This window comes from Pelophylax lessonae (assembly GCF_965119305.1).
Source record: "Pelophylax lessonae genome assembly, chromosome: 10".
Lineage (NCBI taxonomy): Eukaryota > Metazoa > Chordata > Amphibia > Anura > Ranidae > Pelophylax > Pelophylax lessonae.
The window spans coordinates 156,123,897-156,150,266 of NC_138777.1; the positions used below are offsets into that span (position 1 = coordinate 156,123,897).

Here is a 26,370-nt window from a genome sequence, read left to right on the forward strand (position 1 = left end):
CCGTCTGGCTGAAAAAAGCAGCCAAAATCAATGAAATGAACGACTTCATGGCCACGGAAAGAAGCCTACGGGAAAAATTCCTCAAAAAATGGTTCTATTGGCACGAGTTTGTTTATTTTGAGGAATACAAAAAGCTACTGACTTAAGCCCTCCTGACTGGAGATCGATGGTAAATCCTTTGGCCAACAAAGGCAGCGATGTGTTGGGTTTCTCCTTCTTCCCCCATTCCCACCCCACCCCCATAATCTTTTTTTTTACCTCTCTTCCCTCCTTCAGTCCCCTTTTCTTCTTCTACCCTGCTATCTTATCTTTTTATAAAGACCTTCGGGTCATCTCTTTCCATCTCTCTGACAAAATGATACCTACTGCACAAACTGGCACACGGAGTACGGAGACCTTCAAATATTGGGTTCTCCAAGCTATTTGCTTATACTTTTGCCAGTTTCATTACATATGTTGATTTTTGTTGTGCAGATTTTCTCACTGTCAATGTATCATTTCAGATTCACCGGTAAGGTGGTTTCTGCACTTGATGTGTATTCTCTTAAAATAAAGTACTTCTATAAAAAAAAAAGTCTACTGGATTTAGCTTACAAAGATTTTAGGGATGAGTCAAAATATTTTTTACAAATTACCAAAGCGTCACTAATCACCAGTATTTTGGAGACGAAAACATTTTCGTCCACTTAAGAAAACTGATGAAAATCAATTCAGTTTTCATTAACGAATGAAAAAGGAAGTGGAAACGTGAGGCAGGGACGTTTACACTCGTGAACTTCCGCCTGCTTCCGTTCCCAGAAAACGAGCCAAATCTGTAGTGTGCTTCATTTAGCAGCAGTTAGAAGGCTGTACAACCACCATTACAGGCCTCCTGATGACGACCGTCCAGAGGAGAGAGCACTGAGTGCACATTAAAGGCCTCCTCTGACCACCAACATCCAGAGCAACGTGTGTCACAGGCCTCCCCTCAAACCACCTTCCATCCAGGGCACTGTGTGCATTACGGGCCTCCTCTGACCACCGTCCGTGCAGAGCACTGTGTGCCTACATTACAGGCCTCCCCTAAGATCACCATCCAGAGGACTGTGCAGCATTACAGGCCTCCTCATACCAGTGTAGTGTGCAGCATTACAGGCCTCCTCATACCAGTGTAGTGTGCAGCATTACAGGCCTCCTCATACCAGTGTAGTGTGCAGCATTACAGGCCTCCTCATACCAGTGTAGTGTGCAGCATTACAGGCCTCCTCATACCACCATCAAAAGCACTGTGCAACATTACAGGCCTCCTCATACCAGCATCCAGAGCACTGTGCAGCATTACAGTGAATGGCATAAGCTCACATCTTTGCATAACCTACTGCTGCCTTTTGGCGGAATATACTAAAACCATCCAGGTGTGACACCATGTCCATGTCCCTGGCTGTCCCGGCCCTCTTTGATCTACTTAGCCAGCTTGAGGACTTTAATTTGCACAGAAAGTAAATGTAAACCAGCGTTTTGCTTCATTCTTAGATCTAACTGATGTGTTCTCGCCACTTGCTGTTTATTTTGTCAACCCTACTGTTTGTGAAACCCTTGCTGATGTGGCGGATGAGAATATTCAGGAACTGCTTAAAAAGGCAGAGGAGTATGGCGTAAGAAAATCCACATTACCCCACACACAGAGGGCAATCAGTGTCCCAGATGACCTCTCTAGAGGCCAGCAGAATTGAGCAAGGGTTATGGTGGCACAAAGTGCTTTCACTAAAATAAATTGAAACTAATAGAAGTGTTTTATTTTTCAGGTATTTTTATTTCTAGCATAAGAAGCATACCCAATACTTGTGGGTTGTGCTTACTGCGATCGGAAGAATCAATATTTTCAACAACAGTTTTTATTGTCAATTTAAATTCATAGGAAAAATGCACAGGATACAAATGCCATTAGTATGTGGACCTATAACCACCACCACTTTTTATCAACTCCTCTCTCTTAGCACTGACAAAATTTGACAATACAGTAGAGGTAAATATCACACTAATGAAGAAGAAGATCAGTAACTGTCAAAAAGGGCAGCCTTACATCTGGGTCCTGTCCCTAGTAGTCTTTTGTGTGAGATTTACCTCTATTGTCACTGCAAATGCTGAGAGAGAAAAAGAAAGAGTATTGGTTTATTATGCTGTACCAGACTGCCAATGACCGTGCCTGTGCAGAGTGCATTGTGTTTGTACCTGCTGAAATGTTTTGCTGTGTTCCGTTTTGTTTCTTGCACTGTTAGTTCATGTAAATGTGCACTGCATGGTGGCATCACGCAAAGGTTTTTTTTTTAAATTATTTTTCACTTCTGTCAAAAAAGCAATATTCTTGTAACAAAAAACTTTGTTTTACCTAAATAACTGGATTTTTGACTTACCGTAAAATCCTTTTCTCTTAAGTTCATTGACGGACGCAGTTCTCTGACTCATATCAGTAGGGTTATACTTCCCCCTACAGGAGTAGGGCACTAGGCAGAAAAAAATTCTGGCTATGCCTATGGGCAGTCCCGGAGGGTACTCCCTCTCTCTTCCTGCATAGGATGTCAGTTTTGTATCTAAGGAGTGTCCAAAAGTAACACCAACCCAACTCAAAATAGAGGGGCGGGTACTACGTTCGTCAATGAACTTAAGAGAAAATTGTTCATTGACTGACTCAGTTCTCTCCAATTCATATCAGTAGGGACGTCCCAAAGCAGTGCCATGAAATGAGGGGTGGGAACAGCAGAAAAGAACAAGTCCCCAAAACTAAACATAGCCAACATAGGACTCATCAGAACAAAAGATGAGGCCCACCTGAAACAAACAGTAAACACCCTCAAGGAAGTCTAAAAGCCCCCCAAACAGCAGCCAGCAAAAAACCTTGCAGCCAAAAAGAGGCATCTGCAGATGCCAGCACATCCACCTTATAAATCGTGGCAAAGGTATGAACAAACGACCAGGTAGTCGACTTGCAACCTGAAGCACAGAAGCCTGTATGGCAAAAGCCCAGGAAGCACTAGGCGCCCGAGTAGAAAGTGCCAAAACAGGGAAAAATAGGACCTGCCCCTTAATCAAAGAAGCCTGCACTACTGACTATCTGATCCACCTTCAAATAGTCACAGTAGATGCAGGCAGCCCTGTTCTTGGGCCGTCCGTGAGCACAGAGAGCGAACCTGACTCACGGGAAGACTCAGTCACCAAGTACACCTCGAGTGCCCTAACTCTACCCAAAGTATGCAGCACACATTCCATAGGATGAGGGGGCTTAGGACACTAGATGGCAATACAATGTCCTTGTGCAAGTGAACACTAGAAACCACCTTCGGAGGAAAGGACGGATCCAGACGAAGTACCACCTGGCCCCCAAGAACCAACATATAGGGAAAACGACAGGACAATGGTCGCCAGTGCCGACACCCTGCGTGCAGAGTGACAGCAACCAATAAGGCCACCTTCTGTAAAAGGGTAGGCAGGGGATACCCTCGATAATCCCAAAAGGAGGGTATTGAAGAACCGACCGCACCAAATCAAGGTCCCCAGTTGGTGACGGCAGTCGCACCAGAAGAACCAAGTGTCACACCCCCTGGAAGAAGTTAGGCACCAGGGAACGGGCGGCGAACGGGTGGCCAACGGCCTCTGGAAGAAAATAGCCAAGGCCGAGACCTGACCCTTGATAGTACTCAAGGCCAACTTTTGATCAACTCCCCGTTGAAGGAAAGCCAAGATCCGAGCCACCAAATAGGAGTGAGAGTGGGTCCCAAGGGACTCAAACCACGCAATTTTCGATTTCCACGTACAATGATAAATCTTCCTGGAAGTCGCCTTCCTTGCTTTTAGCAGAGTGGGAATCACTGAAGCAGACAAACCCCTGTCCTTCAGCACATGGCATTCAACAGCCAAGCCGTAAAAACCAGCAACTGTAAAGCAGGATGGAAGATTGGCCCCTGAGACAGTAGATCCTCCCTGAGAGGAAGTCTCCACGGGCGTCTGCGACAAGCCTGACCAGGGCGGCATATCAAGCACGACGAGGCCAGTCCGGAGCCACAAGAATGACGGGAGTCCCTTCCGCCTCTATCCTGCGAAGAAGTCTTGGCAGCTACTTGAGAGGAGGAAAGGCATACGGCAGCGGGTCCTGGCCCCAGGGGTCAACCAACGTGTCCACGGCGTCTGCCAGAGGGTCCGGAGAGCGGGCCACCAACCTCTGCACCTCCCTGTTGATGCGAGATGCCAACAGATCCACGTCTGGAGTGCCCGAGCGAAGGCACAACTGCTGAAACACCTCCGGATGCAGTGACCACTCCCCTGCGTCTAAGGCCTGAGGTAAGCCGCCTGCCAATTTTCCACTCCCGGAATGTGGACAGCGGAGAAAGCTGCAATAAGGCGCTCCGCCCAACGTAGAATGCCTGCCACTTCCAGGGCTGCAAGGACACTCTTGGTGCCCCCTTGGTGATTGACATAGGCCACGGCTGTGGCATTGTCCAATTAAATGCGCACTGGACAACCCTCCAGATGGACGGTCCAGTGCGCTAGGCCCCCCTGCGCTGAGTCCTGATTGAGGACTCCCCCCACCCACCCGGACAGACTCGCATCCGTGGTGTCAAAGTAAAGTATATGGGGAGAAAGGACTTCCCCTGACTAAAGCCACCAGACGAGGGACTCCCTGGTCCTGTGGCTCAACAGAATCCGAGAATCCAGAGAATTTGGGTGTTTTTTCCACTTGAGAAGAATTTTCCTTTTGAAAAACCCTCAAGTAAAACTCAGCGAATGGGATCGCCTCGAAGGAGAACACCATCAGTCTCAAACAGCTCCGAAGGGAGGGCCAGTCGTTGCACATTAACAAATGAAACCAACGACTGGAGCTTCTGGAGTTTTTCCGAGGAAGAGACACCCTGGCTGAGGACGAGTCCAAAGTCAGGCTCAGATAGACTACTCTCATGGAAGGGGCCAGAGACGACTTCTGAATATTTATGATCCAACCAAAAGCGTCCCGAGTTCCCATGGTGACCCCCAAGTATTCTGTCAGTAATGCTGCGGACTCCGCATGGAGAATCAGATTGTCCAGGTAACCCAAGACCAATATCCCCCGTAGCCGTAACAGGACCAACACCTTTGTGAAGACCCGAGGAGTGGAGGCAAGACCAAAAGGTAACGCCACAAACTGATAGTGATCGTCTCCCACGGCAAAACGGAGGAAACGTTGGTGAGCGGCACAGATTGGAATGTGAAGGTAGGCATCCTTAATGTCCATGGAAGCCACGAAGTCCCCCTGATGTAGGGAGGCCACCATTGTGCGAATAGTTTCCATCTTGAACTTTTCAGCGCGCACTAACACATTCAGTGCCTTTAGGTCTAGGATCAGACGCACCTTGCCCTCCTTCTTGGGGACCGTGAACAGGCTGAAATAAAACCCATGAAAGCGTTCCGCGTACGGAACAGACACTATCACTCCTTGTTGTAGCAAGACCTGCACTGCCCTATAGAGCGCTCGCAAGCGAACGGGGGATAGGCAGACTTCTGTTTCCCAGACCAGGGACACTTGGAACCACCCGAGGGAGCCTTGAAAGGCTTCACCTTATCAGCTGCCCTCAAGCAAAGAAAATACTTTCTGTGAGCCGAAAAGGACGCACCCCGCCTACAGCGAGGATCCCTACCCTTGGAAGCCCCTGCGGGAGATAGGTACTTTTACCCCCCCGTAACACTTTTAATAATGTCGTCCAGGGTAGCCCCAAACAGACAGCCCCCCTGAAAGGGGAGGTCAGTCAAGGCCTTCTTAGAAGCCTGATCTGCAGACCAACACTTCAGCCAGAGTATAGGCCTCATGACCACCGCCGAAAACGACAGGCGACCCAATAGGGAAGCAGTGTTCAGCGCGGCATCACAAGCAAATTGCAGTCCCTGCATCATCTGGTCCAACAGTTCCTCTAAAGGCAGGAGGGACAGGCTTGCCTTCCACATCACAATGTAACATCTTTGCCCATGCAGGCACAGTTTGGGTGACAAGAGCCGCAGCAAAAGCAGGCCTCAGTGCAGTCCCCACTATAGCGTACACGTTGCGGGCCACAGCCTCCGCCCTTCTATTCGCTGGGTCCTTAAAGGCTGGAGAATCCTCTACTGGAATAACGGTAGCCTTGTTAAGCCTGGAGACCGGGGGATCCACCTTAGGTGGCACCGACCACTTCTTCAGCAGAGACTCCTCAAAGGGGTAGCGTCTAGTAAACCGCCTACACCCCCCAGGGCCACGTTTTAGCCGATCCCATTCTTTGGCGAGCAGGCCAGCAAAATAAGTGGGGAAAGGAAAACACTTTTCCACCCTTGAAGGCTTATGGGTGCCGAAGGAATCCTCCAATTTTAGGGTGTCACGCACCGAAACAACCAGTGCGTCCACCAGCGCCTTATCCTGTGTAGCAGGAAAGGTAGAGAGCTCATCCTCACTATCAGAGGAGGCATGGTGCGGGGTACCAGACCCGGCTGGGGTACCCACGGCTGTGGTGGCTGGGTCAGACTCAGAGTTCGAGACATCAGAGGAGGCAGGGGTAGGTGGGGGTAGTTTCTGCGCACCCGCCCTCTAAAGGCCACCTCCACCCGGGACACAAAAGCTTCCAGGACCGCTAAAATTGCATCGGTGCACAGTTGAGATCCAGAGGGCCCTGCGGCCTCCGTGAGGGGGTCAGGTGGGGACACATGATCTGAGGGGTCCATGTAGCACTAATAGAACTCGGCAGCAAAACTTTGAAAAAAAATGACAATTTTTTTTTTGTATGAAAAAAGGACCGCCCCCACAGTGCTACAGTGCCCCCCAGAGGTTAGGCATGCACTAAAGACCCCCCAAGCAACTCCCTGTCCTTAGAATGCAATCCCAGCAACAAAAAAAAACACTGCCAAATGTCTGAAAACCACCCACCCAAGATGACCGCCACCATAACTGCAGACAAGGCTATAACAAAATTGCAGGCCCCACGCGGCAAAAGGACCCCCCGCCAGCCCTACTACAGAATCCAGCCCTTGAGGGCCCGCCGAGGAACCCCCCTCCCCACCATCGACCGAGCGATGCCAACGGCGCAGCCCCCAGCCCCCCATGCACAGGCAGGCGCCACCTAGTGACAGGACCCCACACCAGAGTAGGGGGCTGTTGGCCAAATAGGAACGCTGCGACATAAGCCTAGACCATGTCGTGTGCGTCCTGGCGAAACGTTTAACTCATGGGGCCAGTCCCCGTCCAGCCAGCCTGGCATTACTGCTATCTCACATGAAAAACTGACATCCTATGCAGGAAGAGAGAGGGTGTACCCTCCGGGACTGCCCATAGGCGTAGCCAGAACTTTTTTCTGCCTAGTGTCCTACTCCTGTAGGGGGCAGTATAACCCTACTGATATGAATCAGAGAGAACTGCGTCCGTCAATAAACAATAGAGAAAAATATTTTTTATAACGACTAAATCTGTGTCTGTAGTCCGTGTTCAAGCCTTAATGCCATAAATAATAACAGATTATTCGATTTTTCACTCCAGGAGTATATAAAGGAGTTTGGAAATTGTAGAAAAATGCTTAAATAATGAATCACAATTTAACTAGACCAGTTAGATTTTAGACGACTAAAATGTACTGGGGATTTTAGTTGACTAAATGTGCCTAAAACAATTGCAGATGACTAAAAATGAGACAAACTAAAAAGGCATTTTAGTCAAAAGACAAAGTAAATCAAAATTTGCTGCCAAAATTAAAACTGCTGACCATCTATTCTATCTTTTCATCAACAGGGTATGTTTTACAAGCATTTGTATATCTCTGTGCCCAAAAGGGTCTGGCGAGATGGAGGAAAGTCCAACTGCACAATGCAAATGGTTTTACGAACAATGCGCTACGCAACTTGAGCTTTAAGTAACAGGGCAAAATAGCAATGGATCACGGCCCTGGACATGTATATCACCTGCAGCTAACTTATCACACTGTACAAGAAGAGAAAAATTATAAACTAGCGAAGGTGGGGGTGTGTAGTGTCCATCCACCTAAAAATACAAGGCTACAGTGTATGAATAAGGTGCCTGTGCGGTATGATGAAAAATATCATCTTATCGATGTTGCATGAAAGCCTCGGCTGTCCAGAACTCTCCCTCATTGGCTGAGACAGCAGCAGGCACCATTTGTCAAAGTCAGTGAGCCAATGAGGAGAGAAAGGTGGAGGGGCCAAGCAGAGGCTCTGTGTCTGAATGGACACACAGCAGCGTCTCTGCTTGGGTGCCCCCAAAAGCAAGCTGCTTGATGTGGGGGCACTTGGCAGGAGGGAGGGGCAAGTAGCGCCAGTGGAGGGACAGAAGAGGAGGATCTGGCCTGCTCTGTGCAAAACCTGCTCTGTGCAAAACCACTGCACAGAGCAGATAAATGTTTATTTTAAATTAAAAAAAAAAAACAAGACTTTAATTTCACTTTATTGCCATCATTTAGGTATAGCCATCAACTTTTGAGCTGTAAAGGTTTAAATTAACAGAAAATTTGAAGGAGTTTGCATGCAGTAAATATGTATTCTAGTTTGAAAAAAAAAAAGTATAACTTCACTAAAAAAAAAAATGTACCAAGTGTCCATTTCTCAGGTATAGCCCACTGCCTTTTTTTCCTTGACCACCCTGAACCAGACTAAAAAAAAATAATTTTTAGGGTGATCACGGTTCTTGATATTTGGTATATTTACCTGCAACCGACAACTTACCTTATTACTTCCCCTTGCTTTACTGCAAATATTGGAGTCATTGCTTGCCACTATTTCAACATCTCTTCCTGTGATCTCAATGGAAGTAGAAGAATCATCTCCAGATAAGAAGCTTAAAAAATAATAAACAAATTATGATGAAAAAAAAAAAAAACAGGAGTTTGTACACATCCAATCAGAAGATCAAAAACAGATTTGACATTTTACAGACATCTTTTAAATGGTTGTTGGCCAGTGTAAGCTTCAAATATATTTTTGCATCATATTTTTGAACAAACACAAGTGTGTGTCTAACTCCGTCACCTAAATCCAATCACTAGAGATGGGCTCGTACGAGTTTGAGTTCCCACATGCCCGATCCCGTCAGGGAGCCAACACTGCATTCCACTAACAGGCAGTGAGACATTTCCTGATACACAGCTGCACAGATCGGGAAATCTAGTGCAGTGTCGGCTTCGTCGTGGGGGCATGTGGGAACTCGAACGCGTCCAAGCCCAGCTCTACCAATCACCATGGAATGGTAGATGTTGACTGCCCAAAAACATGGAGATGCAAAGGTTTTTGAAACCACCAATGCCATGGTGCCAAGAGGCATGGGACAGGTTTTAAACATTTAAGTTACATGGTTGTGAATTGCTGCCAAATCACTGTGGCACAGATTTTAAAAAGCATTATGGTTAGGTGATGGATGGTATGGAAGTCCTCCACCCTTGATGGGTCCTAAGGATGTACAAACTTTTGTCGGTCTATTTCAGGGCTTGAAAAATACAAGATGCAAGCTTTGAAGAACCCTTCTGAGTTTTCCTGACACTCCAGCTTTACACTTAGACAAAACCTTGTACATTCAAAGGATAAAACATCAAAACAAGTGCATAGTAGATGCATGCCAGCGTAGTGAGAAAAAGACTGGTACAATGAAGAGACAAAAGAAAAACGCAAGAAACTGATGGCCTAACAGAGTGAACGTTACACATCAGGACTTTGCAGCCTTTCTTGAACCTAAAGCACACAACCCCTACACCTTCAAACGGTATGCATTTTACAGGTAACAATTTTTTCCACACGGCTGAATTAGTTTCTTTTCTCAGTACTTTTCTATGAGTTTTTTTTAGCAAGCAATGCAGAGTAATACATGAACAAGAAGGAGGATTGCCTGTGACCTGTACTTGAATACAATATATGGAATTTACAGGCATGTCAAAATGGTAGTAAAGCTTTGTTTTTTGTTTTGTTTTTTAAGTAACAGGTTATACTTACCTGCTCTGTACAGAGGTTTTGCAAAGAGCAGCTCCTACCCCCTTGAGCAGTGCCCCCAGAGAAAGCTGCTTGCCCTGGGGGCACCGCTGCATGCTCACTCCCAAGCCACTGCTCTTTGTCCATACGACACAGTCATAGCTCTGCCAGCTCACTCTTTCCTCACTGGCTTCACTGTCTATAAATGATATCATCCAATGAGGGAGAGTCTTGGGACAGCAAATGCCAGAATGCAAGTGTTGATGCAAGAACCTTACAGGCTAAAGCTGAATCCAGAGGATTGAACGTCCACCTGGTACAACATGAAAAATGTATGAATAGAAGACAAGGTGAGAGTCTTGCATAGATGGGCAACACAGGCTTGATGTCAGAATGCCCAATAAAAGCTATTGACCTGATGGTGTAAGCACATAGTGCAAGAATGGCTTTATCTTTTATGGAGTAAGCTGGTGAGATGATTTGCCTTATCCACCTAGCAAATGGTGAATCTTTATTTATGCCCCGTACACACGTGCAGATTATCTGAAGACTTTTGTCTGCAGACTTACCAAAACCATATGAGGTCAAACCTAAACACTTTCAATTTGTATGCAATCCGGCAGGCCCTTGCACTACATAGAAAAGGTAAATCTGAAGACAAAAGTCTTCGGATAATCTGCACGTGTGTACGAGGCATAAGGCCTTTCCCTTGCAAGATCTTCAGGTTAGAAGGAATACAGAGTGTGTTTTCAATATAGCTTTTAGGTACACACTGATGGCTCTGATCACATCCAAACCACAAAGAGCAATCTCCTTTGGGTGCTTAGGAACAGAGCATGAAGGAGGAAGGATTACATCTTCATTGAGCTAGAAAGAGGATACCAACTTAGAAAAGAAAAACAACCAAGGGGTTCAAGACTTTTATTTTCCTTTTTCTGGAGACAATAGGAAAAGAAATCATGTTTAAACTAGGGATGCACCGAAATGAAAATTCTGGGCCAAAACAGAAACCGAAAATTCAGGATGCCCTTGGCCAAAAACCGAAACTGAAAATGACTTTTTTCCCCAAATGATTTTAAAATAGTTTTTTCTATCATTTTATTAATATTAGATTTGAATTTAATTAATCTTTTGATTGAATATTTATGTTCACCCACATCTGAGTGCATTATTTAATATTTTTTCACGCACAGAAGCACCTTATTGCTTTTTGCACTATGTACGCATAAATTGCTATATTTAATATATATTTAGATATTTTTTTAATTCTATTATTATACCCATTTTTCAGCACTTATTGTCATATTTGCACATCTATTACGAATTTATTCTTGATCTGTTGCATTATTTTCACATCTTCTTGATCATTGTTTAGTATGCGAATCATGATGTTATATTTCATTTGATTATTGCTGTTCACATTTGATTACTATTTCCTTCTTGGGATTTACATCACACACCGCTGTGTGGAGTATGCGATTCACTGCATTTTGATAAGTCTCTTGTATATTACACATCTTTGTGAATTGTTATTCACTGGAAATTAGCACCAATTTATTTTTATTTTGCTTTTCTTATATGGTGGTGACACTTTAAAATTGGCAGCTTCTTTCTCTTTTATTCCTTTTTTCTTATTATTACTTTTATTTTTTATACACCACATCACTTCATTGGTAGCTCGTTGGCCCTTTGTTTGTATTGTTTTAGAGAGAGAGAGAGAGAGAGAGGGGGGCGATAAAACAGCAGACATGAGAGAGAGAGAGAGAGAGAGAGAGAGATGAAACAGCAGACATAAAACGGCAGACATGAAACAGCAGACAGCCAGATTACCTTCCTCCGCAGCGGCAGCACACAGCACCAGAGCACATGAAGGGAGGAGGTGGGTGGAGCCATTCTGCAATAGGTGCAGAGGAGGACGAGGAGGATCCTCTCCTCGGGATGTTACTGGTTGCTAGACACCAGTCAACTGGCCATCCTAGCAACCAGTGTAGTTCACACTAAAGTGTCTGGTGGCGCCGGCGGAGAAACAATGCAGAGTAGATACCCGCCTGAAAGGTAGGTATGCAAACTTCTTACAGCTCACTTCTTACCGCTATTAGCGGCCATTAATTTTCGGCATCTTTGACCCATTTTCGGCCGAAATGGGATAGGCCCATTTTCGGCCGAAAATTGCGGCAGACCACTAGTTTAAACAAATTTTGCATCATTTCACAACTGCACAAGCTCAAATAATCACAACTGATATAAATAGCAACTTTAAATCCCTAAAGAAAATCCAGAGCTTTCAACAAGATGTATTTTGCATAGCTTACCATCTACAGTCTAATGCAGAGACTCACATGGCACTCAGTCTTATCTTTTTAAAGGGAATAAAATATTTACAATCTGCAATCGTGCCAGCAATTTTTAACCTTCAAGGTTTGCTGTATGTGTAAATATTTTAAATTGGACTCACCAGTCCTACTACAGGATTCTGTATGAAACAGGAATCCAATCTTCACCATCATGGTAACCTGCTCACCACCCCCCCCCCCCCCCCGACCATGGCGCAAAAGTTTAGTCCACTCAGAGTTTGCAACACCAGGGCAAAGGCCGGGACTGGCCATAGCGCCAAACCAGCAATAGTGAACATACTGCTGGCCACAGACTCTACTTTTCTGCCAGCTGCATCTTTAAAGGCTGGGTATTCCTCTACTGGAATCATGGTTGCCTTATTTAACCTGGAGACTGGAGGGTCTACCACTGGTGTGACAGTCGACTTCTTCAGAAGTAACTCTTCAAAGGGTTACCTTACTGCAAAACGTTTATGAACCACAAAAGTGGCGTTTTGGGTGCTCCCAATCTTTGTAGACAAACTTGTCAAAATAGGAGGGATAAGGAAACACTTTTGCCGTGCAAGATGATTTGAGAGAGTACAGTGCATCAATGGAAGGCTGGGACCCTGGAGGAACCTTCTGCCTCAGAGGAGTCAGGTGGGGAAACATGCTCCTTAGTCTCCATGAGTGAAAAGGCAGAACCCACCATAAAAAACGCGTTTTGCACCACCAGGGGACTCACCTAATCTAAGGCACCACACCCACACTACCACAGGGATACCCAGAGGCAAAGCACCACAGACCTTGTAGCAGAGGGCGGGACTCACCATCCCACCAGAGGAGCACTGGTCTGCACCAGAGATAACCAGGGATCCAAGTGCGGCATCAAGGGGAAAAGGAAACCCAGGAGTCAACACCAGAGGAAAGAGGAGAGACCACCACAACAATATTCACCGCCCTAGAGGCTCTACTGTCATGGCTGCCGCTCCTGTGAATGCCAGACCAACCAAAAATGGCCGCCTGGCTACACAAAACATAGCCGCCGGGAGAGATACAATCATAGGTCCCAAAACTCCACACAGGCAGCGCTCATCCCAATCAGGGAAGTCCGCAGCATGTCCACCCCATTGGTACTGTGCTGCACACACCAGCAACATCCCCCACCGTTCCACCACACAACCAACTACCACTGGATCTAGCTATACACCTCATCGCCCAGCCCATCAGCTGATTTTAGATCTCAAAGGAAAAAAAATAAACAAATACCAGGAGAAAAAATGTAATTTAAAAGAAAAAAAATTGCCAGAACCAAAAATCCCAGCAGGGAACTAGGTCCTTACTCCCGCCTAGGCAGAAAGAAAACAAAAGGCCTATAGCAGAGAGGGGGATGCATATCAGCTAGGACTTCCCATAGGCGTAGCCAAGTTGTTTTTTCTGCACAGTGTCCTACTGTAGGGGGTGATATATAACCCTATGGTTCTGAATATGGAATGGTGGTCCATCAATGAACGAAAGGGAAGGAAGGTTTTATATTTGGTGTCAGTTTGTTTAGGTGGAAAAAAATAATGAATACTATTGTTTCTTGGCCCTACTATGGGTACAAAGAACAAATAACACAAACATATGCAGTATTACACAATCATCAAGAGTAGAATATATTTTTTGCAGAATTATTGGTGGGGAGTCATGGTAATGGCATAACAATATACAGCTACAGTTTAATTTTGGCCCAGTTTTCCTTTCATAAAAAAAAAAAAAAAAAAAAACTAAATGAGGAGCTATCCATTACTCTTTACCCCCATATGAAAGCCCAATATGTCCTGAGGGTATAATCCACCTGAATAGAGGAATAAGTAGTTGTGATGACTTGCACAGTTATAGTAGCATGCCAAAGTTGCCAAACGGTTTGGATGCTAAGGCTTGTTTTCAGCCAGGTTGTAAAGGGGGTTAAATTTGAATGAATTAACATTTTCAAATATGTGGTAATTATATATACCCATCTATAAACTAAATGAAAAAAAGGGAAAATAAGTTACGGTCACTGCAGATTTCCTTTTATATGATCATTTGGAATGTGCTCCTGTTTAACCAGTTCTGGACCGGAAGGATTTCCCCCCTAATGACCAGGCCATTTTTTGCGAATCGGCAGATCGCGGTTGTGCGATGCTGTACCGAAATCAAGTTGATGTTATTTTTATCCCCCACAAAAAGAGCTTTCTTTTGGTGGTATTTGATCACTTGTCCGATTTTTTAATTTTTTGAGCTATAAACAAAAAAAAAAAAGGAGCAACATTTCTGAAGAAAAATAAATATATATTTTTCACATTCTGCTAAAGAAAATTCCCAGAATTTTTTTTTTTTTAAAAAAATCAACATTTTTCATCCTTTTAGGCCAATTTGTATTCTACCAATTTTTTTTTTTTTTTTTTTTTTACAAAAATATATTGCAATAAGCGTATTTTGATTGGTTTGCACAAAAGTTATCGCGTCTACAAACTAGGGGAAAGATTTATGCAATTTTTTTTTCGTTGTACTAGTAATGTTGGCGCTGTGCCATTTTTTGCGGGACTGCGACATTGCAGCGGACAGATCAAACCCCTGACATTTTTGACACTTTTGGGTGGGACCAGTGACATTACTACAGTAATCAGTGCTAAAAATATGCACTGTTACTGTAATAAAGACATTGGCAGGGAAGGGATTAACCTTGGGTAATCAAAGGGTTAAGTGTGAGCCTAGGGGAGTGTTTACTAACTGTGGGGGGGATGGGCTTGTGAAATGATCATAGAGACCTGTGATACTATATAGCAGGATCACAGGCGCTCTGTGATCATTTCAGAGAGAAAGGTCAGCTGTGTTTACAATAAGCTGACTATTCCCTCAGTGGGGACCGATAGCGGATGGCGGGCAGCAATCAGTGCCACTGACCCCCGCTGCCTAGTGGGGGGTGGGAACGCGCTGCTTCGCGCATGGAGAGGCTGCCTGCCGCAGTAAACCTGCGGTGGGGGGTCTTAATGTGGTTAAGGTTAACATGTCTTGAGGATAACTTCTAGCCTGGGCTTCTATAAACAATCTAGTTAAAACTGACAATTCTTTTACTCCTACCTTGTAATTCAACTTTTACTGGTAACAATTGAAGGCAACAAACATAAGTTTGTAGCCCTGCCCACTACCAACCTACAGGAATAGTGCAAAGCTATAAAGTGAATGAACCAAAAAGCCAGTTTCACATAAAAAAATGCTTTACCAGACTAATAGTTAATGGTTAATACAGTGAATTAACAGGCTTCAAGGAATCATCAGTGGAGATTTTCCCACAGACAGCTTTTTAAAGTCAGTGAATGGCTCCCAATTTGAAAGAATACAGATTCAAAGTAGAAGTAAAAGGTAACACTTTTGTTTTTAGTTTTGGATAGAGTTGAGTTGAACCCTTGTCAGTTATTATTGCTGTCTGTGCCTACATTAAATGCTCTCTATTTGTCCTTTTTAATTGAAAGTGAAATTAAAGAAAATCCCAACTAAATATTGGGTTGTCCCTATAAGAGGGGAAATCTTCAAACGGGAACACAGATTGGGGGAAAAAAAAAATCATCTTACAGAGCTTATAACCCTACCTTGCACTATCCAAAAAGAAAAAAGAAAGTTTTGTTCACAGTTCTACTTTAATAAAACACATGTGACAATCAAACATAAGAAAACTAACTAAACACCATTTACTTACATTACTTGTTTGTTAGAGAAGGGCACCATGCCAGCAGCTCGGAGACCTGGATCCTGCAATGTGGTGTCAGCATTTTCTGCATTTACAGGTCCAGCCTGATCACTCGCAAGAAAACCATTCATATTTCCATTAAAAGAGCATGTCTTTTTCTGGTTGTCAGCAAAAGGATCTAAAAAGGCAAAACATCAAAACTATACTGAAACAAGGATGACAATTCAATAAACCATTTGCAAAAATCATCTTGTGGCATTAGCCCCATTCCTACGCTTAAATCATGAAAGCCTGGCGAAAGGTTCATCAAGAGTTACAACACTCATGACAGATTAAAGTGATTCTTACCACCTCTGAGGGTGAAGTAAGTAATGTGCATTTCATTAAAGCGCTTCCACCACTAATACACACAATATATACATATACACACATACAGTGGGTACGGAAAGTATTCAGACCCCCTTAAATTTTTCACTCTTTGTTATATTGCAGCCATTTGCTAAAATCATTTAAGTTCATTCTTCTTCCTCGTGAATGTAAACATAGCACCCCATACTGACAGAAAAACACAGAATTGTTGACATTGTTGCAGATTTATTAAAAAAGAAAAACTGAAATATCACATGGTCCGAAGTATTCAGACCCTTGCTCAGTATTTAGTAGAAGCCCCCTTTTGATCTAATACAGCCAGGAGTCTTTGGGAAAGATGCAACAAGTCTTTCACACCTGGATTTGGGGATCCTCTGCCATTCCTCCTTGCAGATGCTCTCCAGTTCTGTCAGGTTGGATGGTAAACGTTGGTGGACAGCCATTTTTAGGTCTCTCCAGAGATGCTCAATTGGGTTTAAGTCAGGGCTCTGGCTGGGCCATTCAAGAACAGTCACGGAGTTGTTGTGAAGCCACTCCTTCGTTATTCTAGCTGTGTGCTTAGGGTCATTGTCGTGTTGGAAGGTAAACCTTCGGCCCAGTCTGAGGTCCAGAGCACTCTGGAGAAGGTTTTTGTCCAGGATATCCCTGTACTTGGCCGCATTCATCTTTCCCTCGATTGCAACCAGTCGTCCTGTCCCTGCAGCTGAAAAACACCCCCACAGCATGATGCTGCCACCACCATGCTTCACTGTTGGGACTGTATTGGACAGGTGATGAGCAGTGCCTGGTTTTCTCCACACATACCGCTTAGAATTAAGGCCAAAAAGTTCTATTTTGGTCTCATCAGACCAGAGAATCTTATTTCTCACCATCTTGGAGTCCTTCAGGTGTTTTTTAGCAAACTCCATGCGGGCTTTCATGTGTCTTACACTGAGGAGAGGCTTCCGTCGGGCCACTCTGCCATAAATCCCTGACTGGTGGAGGGCTGCGGTGATGGTTGACTTTCTACAACTTTCTCCCATCTCCTGACTGCATCTCTGGAGCTCAGCCACAGTGATCTTTGGGTTCTTCTTTACCTCTCTGACCAAGGCTCTTCTCCCCCGATAGCTCAGTTTGGACGGACGGCCAGCTCTAGGAAGGGTTCTGGTCATCCCAAACGTCTTCCATTTGAGGATTATGGAGGCCACTGTGCTCTTAGGAACCTTAAGTGCAGCAGAAATCTTTTTGTAACCTTAGCCAGATCTGTGCCTTGCCACAATTCTGTCTCTGAGCTCTTCAGGCAGTTCCTTTAACCTCATGATTCTCATTTGCTCTGACATGCATTGTGATCTGGAAGGTCTTATATAGACAGGTGTGTGGCTTTCCTAATCAAGTCCAATCAGTATAATCAAACACAGCTGGACTCAAATGAAGGTGTAGAACCATCTCAAGGATGATCAGAAGAAATGGAAAGCACCTGAGTTAAATATATGAGTGTCACAGCAAAGGGTCTGAATACTTAGGACCATGTGATATTTCAGTTTTTCTTTTTTAATAAATCTGCAACAATGTCAACAATTCTGTGTTTTTCTGTCAGTATGGGGTGCTATGTGTACATTCATGAGGAAGAAGAATGAACTTAAATGATTTTAGCAAATGGCTGCAATATAACAAAGAGTGAAAAATGTAAGGGGGTCTGAATACTTTCCGTACCCACTGTATATATATTTTTTTTCTTTAGCAGAGACCGGAATATCAGCCTGAAGCGTGACCAGAAAATCAGTATCGGCCCTGAAAAAACAACATTGTTCGATCCCTAATTCAGTGTGTACTGGCTTGCCCCATTTCCCTTCTGTCCAACACTCTGCCTTGAAGATGAGGGGATCCCCTAAGGCAGTGATGTCGAACCTTGGCACCTCATTTGTTTTGAACTACATTTTCCATGATGCTTAACTACACTGCAGATCGCATGACCATCATGTTAAAAGTAGTTCCAAATCATCTGGGGTGCCAAGGTTCGCCATCACTGCCCTAGGGAATAAAATGGCGGTCGTTGCAATATTTTATGTCACACTGTATTTGTGCAGCAGTCTTTCAAAAGCAATTTTTTGGGAAAAACACACTTCAATGAAAAAAAAAAAAAAAAAGTAAAAGTAAGCCCAATTTTTTTTGCATAATGTTAAAGATAATGTTACACAGCTCTACTGCCTACACAGATTGATTTTACTGTTGTGGGTTTGGTAACACTTTAAATTTGCTGTGAGAATGAGGTTAAAACTTTAAAAGCTCCAATTTTCCTGTAAATATAATATTTATTTTTAATATTGTAAACACCACAAAGCATACTGTGACCCAGGTGGCTGGATCACATTGGCAAAGAGCCCGCAGGTGGGAGACCGGAGGTACACTTCGTAGTGAGAGAGTAGTGTGCTTCCTAGTGTTCACCCCTGAGCAGCAAGTAGAGTAAAAGAATAGAATCAAAGCAGAGTGCTAGGAAGAGTTTTTTAGCGAATCCTATATAGGACACAAGGAGCTTGGGGAGTGTATAAATGAAGGATGGAGCCAGAGTAATGGCCGTACCACACATTCAGAAAATCGTGTGAAAAATTCAATGCGATCATACAAGAATTTGATCGTTAGTACACAGCTTTCGAGAGCCAAGCACGAAGAGTTTTCTCGTACGATAACAGATGGTAGGATTTTCGTTTAATAAGTACAGTTGTCGTTCAAAAATACAATACAAGTACACTACAACACATTACATCACTTACAAATTTTATACCGTCATACAAGAATTTTCATAACTTTAGTAAACTCTTCATTTGCGATATGAGAATAGCATGAAAAAAAAAAAAAAAAAAGGGACCATAAATCCTCCAATAATCTCATTGTGTGTACCAGGCATAAGTAATTGGGCCGAAAAAGATCTTCATGTGCCCGAGCATGGCTGGTATGACAAGTGAAAACATTTTGGCCACAAATGATAGGTTGTTTACCATTATTTTATCTGCGCGTCGCTCTGCTGGCCAAGTTGAGGAATGCCTTTGGTAGCCAGATAGTCCTATGGCAAACACATTATTAGCACTGATTGCAGCTACATCCACAGTGCCTTCGCAATAGCGATAGATCTATTAGCACTGGTGGGGTTATTGTATTTGCTGGCTAACAGATCACACAGCCGGCAGATAGATCATATTACCCCACCAGCAATGATAGATCACTGTTATTTTACTTGTGCATTGAATGAAGCTTATTTCACCCCATGCTGTGATGAACGACTGTAATGATTTACAGAGTGCCCCTGCTGCAAGAGACCAGTACTGTCAATCACATATAGTTATGCATTTGTCTACTTGCCAGCAACATAAGTCCCTAGGAGGATTAATCAAGGTTTTTTACCTTGTAGTAATACTTTTTCTTGAAGCACTACTGCCTCTGACTGTTAGTCTAATGAGATCTGAAGTGAGATTTTGTCATGTCACTACTAATTTATTTTGTTGGCATTGGGTCCCCCTAAAAATGCATAGCAGACCTGAAGAGCCTGGTGTCAATTGTAAAGGAACCATGTTCTTTGTTTGTTTGTTTTTTAACTACTGTCCCCAGCACCTTTGTTTACATTTACCTGTCAGTTGGGAATCCCCGCTCACAGCTGAGCAAGCATGAGTCGCCTCCCTGACAACCATTATCACCATGAAGGAGGTGTAACATTTAGCAGTGGTAATACTGCTGCTAAAAGTTTGAATTCCAGGGGACAGGGCTTGCAGCCGACGGCTGGAGGCACACAGCTCCAAGATGGCGCCAGCGGCCCATGTGACATGCGATGACATGGCAGAGGACAAGGGAGGAAAGCACTGCACCGCCAAGGGAACGCATGGGCGCCCCCAGAGCTCCCCTTACAATGGATCCCCCCATTCTAGCCCTCAGAAGGCTAAAAAGAACTCCCCTGCATCATATCTGCCAGGTGAGAAACATGGAGAGGACATATATCTTTTAATTCAGATGACAATAGGGACCTAGTGGATGCGCTGGAAGAATTCCCCACACAAGGCCAACCTATGACACCACCATGAAAGACATGGTGCTGTCACTTAAAGGTTCATTACATAAAGAAATTATTTCATTTATGGCCCACATCAACGCAGATGTTTCAGACTTGGGGGACCGGGTGGATCACATGAAATGCAAAATGGGTGAATTCGCGGGAATGCATAAAGAGCTAGTAGATGTCCATAACAAGGAGGAAGAATATTGATGCACTTAAAGCCAAATTAGCAGACCTTGAGAACTGTTCATGGAGAAACAATGAAGTTCAGGGGGGTCTCGGAGACAGTCCTCTCCTCAGACCTTTGCCGCTATATACAGCAAATAATAGGCACTCTTCTGCCAGAGATCCTGGATAGAGAAGTGGTAGTTAACCGGTTGCCGACCGCCGCACGACTATATACTGCGGCGGTCAGCCCCGGCCAGGCAGAGTGACGTATCGGTACGTCACTCGCCTGTCACTGACTTGCGAGCCTATCGCGGGCGGGCGCGCGCCCGCCCGCCGCGGCTCGTTCACAGACAAGTCAGTGCGTGTGACCGGCGGACTCGATGTCCGCCGGTCACACTGCGATCGCTCCTGTGAAGGGAGAAAGACAGAGCAGCTTGTGTAAACAAGCTGCCTGTCAGTTCTCCCCTGTGTAAAAGTGAAGATCTGTCCGTTCTACTATGTAGAACGGTTGATCTTTGCTTTTACACCAATAGGAATGTCCCTGCACAGTTAGAAGCACGCCCCTAGGACACACTTAACCCCTCCCTGTCCAATAAAGTTAACCCCTTCCCTGCCAGTGTCATTTTTGCAGTAACAGTGCATATGTATAGCACTGATTACTGCAGTAATGTCACTGGTACCCCCAAAAGTGTCAAAAATGTCAGTCAAGGGTCCGATCTGTCCGCCGCAATGTCGCAGTACCGAAAAAAAAAAAATCGCAGATCGCCGCCATTACGCGTTAAAAAAAAAAAACACCAAAAATGACAAAAATCTTTCCCTTTGTTAGTAAACGCGATAACTTTTGCGCAAACCAATCAAAATACGCTTTTTGCGATTTTTTTTACCAAACATAGGTAGCATAAAACAAATTGGCCGAAAAATGTTAAAAAATTTTGATTTTTACTTTTTTTTTGGGGGAATTTCATATAAAAAAAATGTGAAAAATATTGTTATTTTTGCAAAATTTACGCTCTTTTTTTGTTTATAGCGCGTGATCAAAAAATCGCACAGGTGATCAAATACCACCAAAAGAAAGCTCTGTTTGTGGGAAAAAAAGGACGTCAAATTCGTTTAGGTACAGCGTCGCACGACCGCGCAATTGTCCGTTAAACCCCTGGTCCTTTAGCAGCCAAATCCTCCAGGGCTTAAGTGGTTAACAGAGCTCTTAGACTTCCTAAACCCTCTCATCTGCCAGATAATGTCCCTCACGATGTTATCGCTAGTATTCACTTTTACCACGTGAAAGATGATCTTACACGATTCGAGACGCAATTCGCCCTTGCCGGAACCGTATGCTCATATACAACGGTATTCCGACCTGTCGCAACACACTATCCAAGGAAGGAAAAAAATTGCACTCCGTAGCAAAACTCCTACGCAACCACCATATCGTGTACAAATGGGGTTTCCTGGCGAAACTGATCATCACAAAAGATAGAAAATCGTTTACCATGTCCTCGGTAGAGGACGGTATTAATCTGAGAAAGAGATGGGGCCTTCTACCATCATCTGATGACCAATCCACTTCTAGCAGCTCCCAAAGCCAAATAGAGCCGGAGTGGCAATCCACCCCTGGGTAAACGGCTGTTTGGATACCTCCTTTATATCGTTCATGTTCTACCCCCAGGTAGACAGAATCCCCCGGAGGATGTCATAGTCCTTTATTTGATCAAACCCCTTACTGTAGAATTCGGTCTAGGCCACCTGGTGCTCAACTTTTCTTATGATAGTTAGGTCTCTTTTTTTTAACTTTTCTGTTGGTTTGCCTCATCCTCCTACCCCAGGAAGTTCTGAGGATTTTGCTGACCATCAATCCGAATGTCTGTTGGATGCGACCTTCACTCTTGAGTCCCACTGCTCCCCTCTTCTGGCCGGGAGACCAACTAAACGTTTACAGTCGCCTACTTGTGGACAACAATCCAAGCCTTTTCAACCCAAAAGTCTATACTACGGCAATCTGAACTGTAGCCTATGCAATGACACTTAAAATAATTTCATTAAACATCCACACTGGGCAACTCGAGTTCTTGCAGAAGGTCCGAAGGCATGTTGAACCAAAGACGTTTGGTGTTGTGGTGCGGAGACTTTAACTTCTTAATGAATCCCAAACTGGACACCACGGCTCACAAACCAAAATATCAGTGCCATCTTCAGTGTCTTGTGTCTGAATCTACATTATATGATGCGTGGAGGTGTCTTAACTCTAATGAACCTGATTACTCTTTTTTTCTGCAGCACATAAATCTTTCTCGAGGATTAACTACTTTCTCTCTGACCTCCATCTTTTACAAAGGGTATTTCCATCCTTTATACACTCTAACACTTTTCTCCTGTCCCAAAAACAACCTCGAGAAAGAACTAGAGCTTCACTGAAAGAATATTTCCATTTTAACGCTGTACCTTCTATGGATGTCTTTAGGACTTGGTGTGCCCATAAAGCAGGAGCTAGGGCTTGCTGATTCAGCCGGCCTCCAGAGCAGGGAAACAGAGGATGCAGGCTATGACTAACCTATTGGATAAAATTCAAAACTTAAAGATATGCACTAAGACATCTCCCGAGAAGGACAAAGGTGGAGGCCTTACTTCATACTACAAGCCAGACAGCAACTGCACCTTTTGCTAATGTCAGGACAGGAAAATATACTGAAATCACTAAAAGCAAAATACTACTCACAAAGCAACAGAGCAGGAAGATTTTTAGCTAGGAAATTTCAGAAACAGCGACTAAAAACTAACCTGACATCTATCCTAAATCCACTAGATGGCAGCATAGTATATCATAATGCTGATATAGCTAAAGCATTTAAACTTTTCTATCATTCCCTATATAATCTACATGAGGACGCCACTACACCCCAACCCACGGAGGAGTCCATCTCGGCTTACCTATCCTCTATCCACCTGCCCCAAGTACAATCAGATGTCCTGGAATTCATAAATGCCCCTCTATTTGTTGCTGAAACAACCAAAGTTATTAGGGGACTGAAAAACAAGGCCCCAGGCCCTGGTGGTTTCTCAGCAGAATATTATAAAGGTTCTGAGCAATGTCACTGCTCCTCATTTAACCTCAGTATTCAATAAAGCAGCATCCTCTGGTTCCTTTCCGCAAGAAATGTTAAAAGCGATTGTGATTACACTGCCTACGCCGGGAAAGGATCACTATCATCCCAAGAACTTTAGACCCATATCGCTGCTGAACACAGATCTAAAGATCTATGCCAAAATATTAGCAAATAGATTAGCCATGATTACTCCCTTTCTTATAAAGTCAGATCAAGTGGGTTTCGTTAAGGAGCGTCAGGCTTCAGGCGGCACTAGACGTGTGCTTAAAGCGGAGTTCCACACAAAAGTGGATCTTCCGCTTTAGGTAGTCCTAACCCCCTAACATGCCACATTTGGCATGTCATTTTTTTGGGGGGAGCGAGTACCTAGTTTTGACAGGTACCCGCTCCCACTTCTGCTCGGAGCGCCGCAGCGCTTTGAGGGGAAGTTCTCCTCTCCCCCTCCCTCCCTGCAATCTTCTTGGACATGTCAGAGGTCCCAGAAGATTGCCGGCCAATCAAGAAGGGCAGCGCAACTCACGCATGCGCAGTGCATACCCGGCTGTGAAGCCACAAGCTGTCACAGCCGGGTGCCCACACCAGAGATGCCGGCGCCGCCGAGACCAGAGGGAGAGAATCGAGGCTTCGGGCGGCCGTCGGACATGTGAGTGTGTGTTTATTAAAAGTCAGCAGCTTCACTTTTTGTAAACGGAGTTCAATCCATACATGTGAGGTTACAGCGTTACAGCAAGAACAATAATTCTAGCGCAAGACCTCCACTGTAACTCTAAACAATTTGACTACTTTTATAATAACATATGTATACAAATGATATGGACACTGTATCATTTTTTCCAAACAGAATATCTGGTCACATATGTGTTGAAACCACTGGCTCTATACCCATCTCCTCTGTGGGGTTTATCTGTTTTCCCTCCCCTGTTCCACCTTGGACCTTTATGCGTTTACCCGCCTCAGCCCCGGATCAGGAGTTTATCCATTCTGGTGCATTCAACAATGAGGAATGATTTTTTCCATACCTTTTAATCCCAGATTATTCTGGTTGATTCTCTCTAAATTATAATCCCATTTTTGTAAGTATCAGCTTTTCAGATTTTTGATGCTCTAGGATTTGAATTTACAGGTGTATTCTTTTTACTACAATGACACCTGTTGCTAATTAGTCTATATCTACAGGCTATTTTTACAAAGCTCCTGAAGAGTGGATGTAAACTCCATGAAACGTGTAGAGCTATCAAATGATTGACCAGGACACAGACTCATGGAATAAAATGTTGAGTTTAGGGCTGAAACAACTAATCGACTAAATCGATAATGAAAATCGGTTTCAACGATTGTCATTATCGATTAGTTGCTCTTCCGATTAGTTGGTCTGTGTACAGGACTTTTCTCCCTGCCTGTCAGTGCCATCCCCTCTGTACAAGCTGCTGTGTGAATACACTCACTGTTTCAGAGCGTCGCTCAGCACCCACGTGACCGCCCCCTCTCTCCTCCTTTCCTCTCCGCCTTCTTGTTGACGTTAGTGAGGGATTCTTAGCCCTGCAGTCAATCAGATCGAGGGAGGAGAGAGGGGAGAACGAGGAGAGAAGCAGCAGCTGATCACGCGAGTCCCGAGCTGCACTAGAATATACAGTATTAAATAACGAGCGCCAAACAGCCTAAGAAATATATACTTATACGGATAAAATAGTAATATTCCTTATAAGGTGCAATATTATAATAGAAAAAAAAGTGAATATACTACACTGCAGCGTCAATAGCCCCTCTCTCTCATTTACACGGCTCGTTTCAATTGCCACTATGGGCCACGATTGACTTGGTGGATGCCAGCCCAGTCCCCCCTTCTTCTATCCCTTGGCTCCCTCCCAAATTCCGACCGCCGGACTTGCGCCCTTGCCTCATTCACTCTCTCCGCCTCTGGGACTCTGTCAAGTACTCAGCCAATTTGATTTCCCCCCCACTTACCCTTACTGCGTCTCTTCCCTTGCCCTATGTTTCCACCTGGTCTTGCTAATCCACGCGTGTTTTCATGGTGGACGGACCATGGCTTCGTGGACGTCCACTCGTTATTTACCCCCACGAGGATACTCCCTTTTGGGGCCCTCCGCTCTTCGCACGATATACCTTTGCGAGAACATTTTCGATATATGCAACTCCATAGTTTTCTTCAGCAACTCATTAAACATAGACCCTTACCCTATACGCTTACGCCATTTGAAAGCCTCTGCAGGGCACGGCCCCACTCGCCGGGACTCATATCCCTCTTATATGCCTCCATTATTGCCTGCGATACACCCCCTTTCACGGTCTATCACTCTAACTGGGAATTAGAATTGGGGGCGGGTTGGACAGGGAAGACTGGCGGCATATGACGGCGGCTCTCTCTAAATGTTCCCGAAATGTCTTGATTCTGGAAAATGCATATAAGGTATTTTACAGGTGGTACTATACCCCGGCTAGGCTGGCTAAATTTATACCCTCATATTCCCCTCTGTGCTTCCGGGGATGTGCTCAGGAAGGGACTATGGCTCATATTTGGTGGAAGTGCCCCAAAGTGTGCAGACTGTGGATTAGGATTTATGCCTTGCTCCGTAATATTTTTCAAGTTACCCTGAAGAGGGACCCATATGAAGCACTCTTGTGTAAACCTATACCTGACCTGACTCGTACACAACGTCAGTTGGCTCAGCATTTGTTTACAGCTACGAAACTGACCATTGCCCGATCTTGGAAGACCCCGTTGCTTAGTTTTGA

At 44.5% G+C, this 26,370-nt stretch overlaps 1 protein-coding gene across 2 annotated transcripts in view; it reads right to left on the minus strand.

The window, feature by feature from the left end:
* EDC4 (enhancer of mRNA decapping 4) overlaps positions 1-26,370 on the minus strand; it is a 629,569-nt gene that overhangs the window by 585,062 nt on the left and 18,137 nt on the right. For both annotated transcript variants that reach the window (XM_082271180.1, XM_082271179.1), the window contains exons 2-3: positions 15,967-16,135; positions 8,698-8,809 (exon numbers count right to left, since the gene is read on the minus strand). In XM_082271180.1, coding sequence (XP_082127306.1) covers positions 8,698-8,809; positions 15,967-16,135 — 281 coding nt within the window. The remainder of the gene's footprint in view (positions 1-8,697; positions 8,810-15,966; positions 16,136-26,370) is intronic.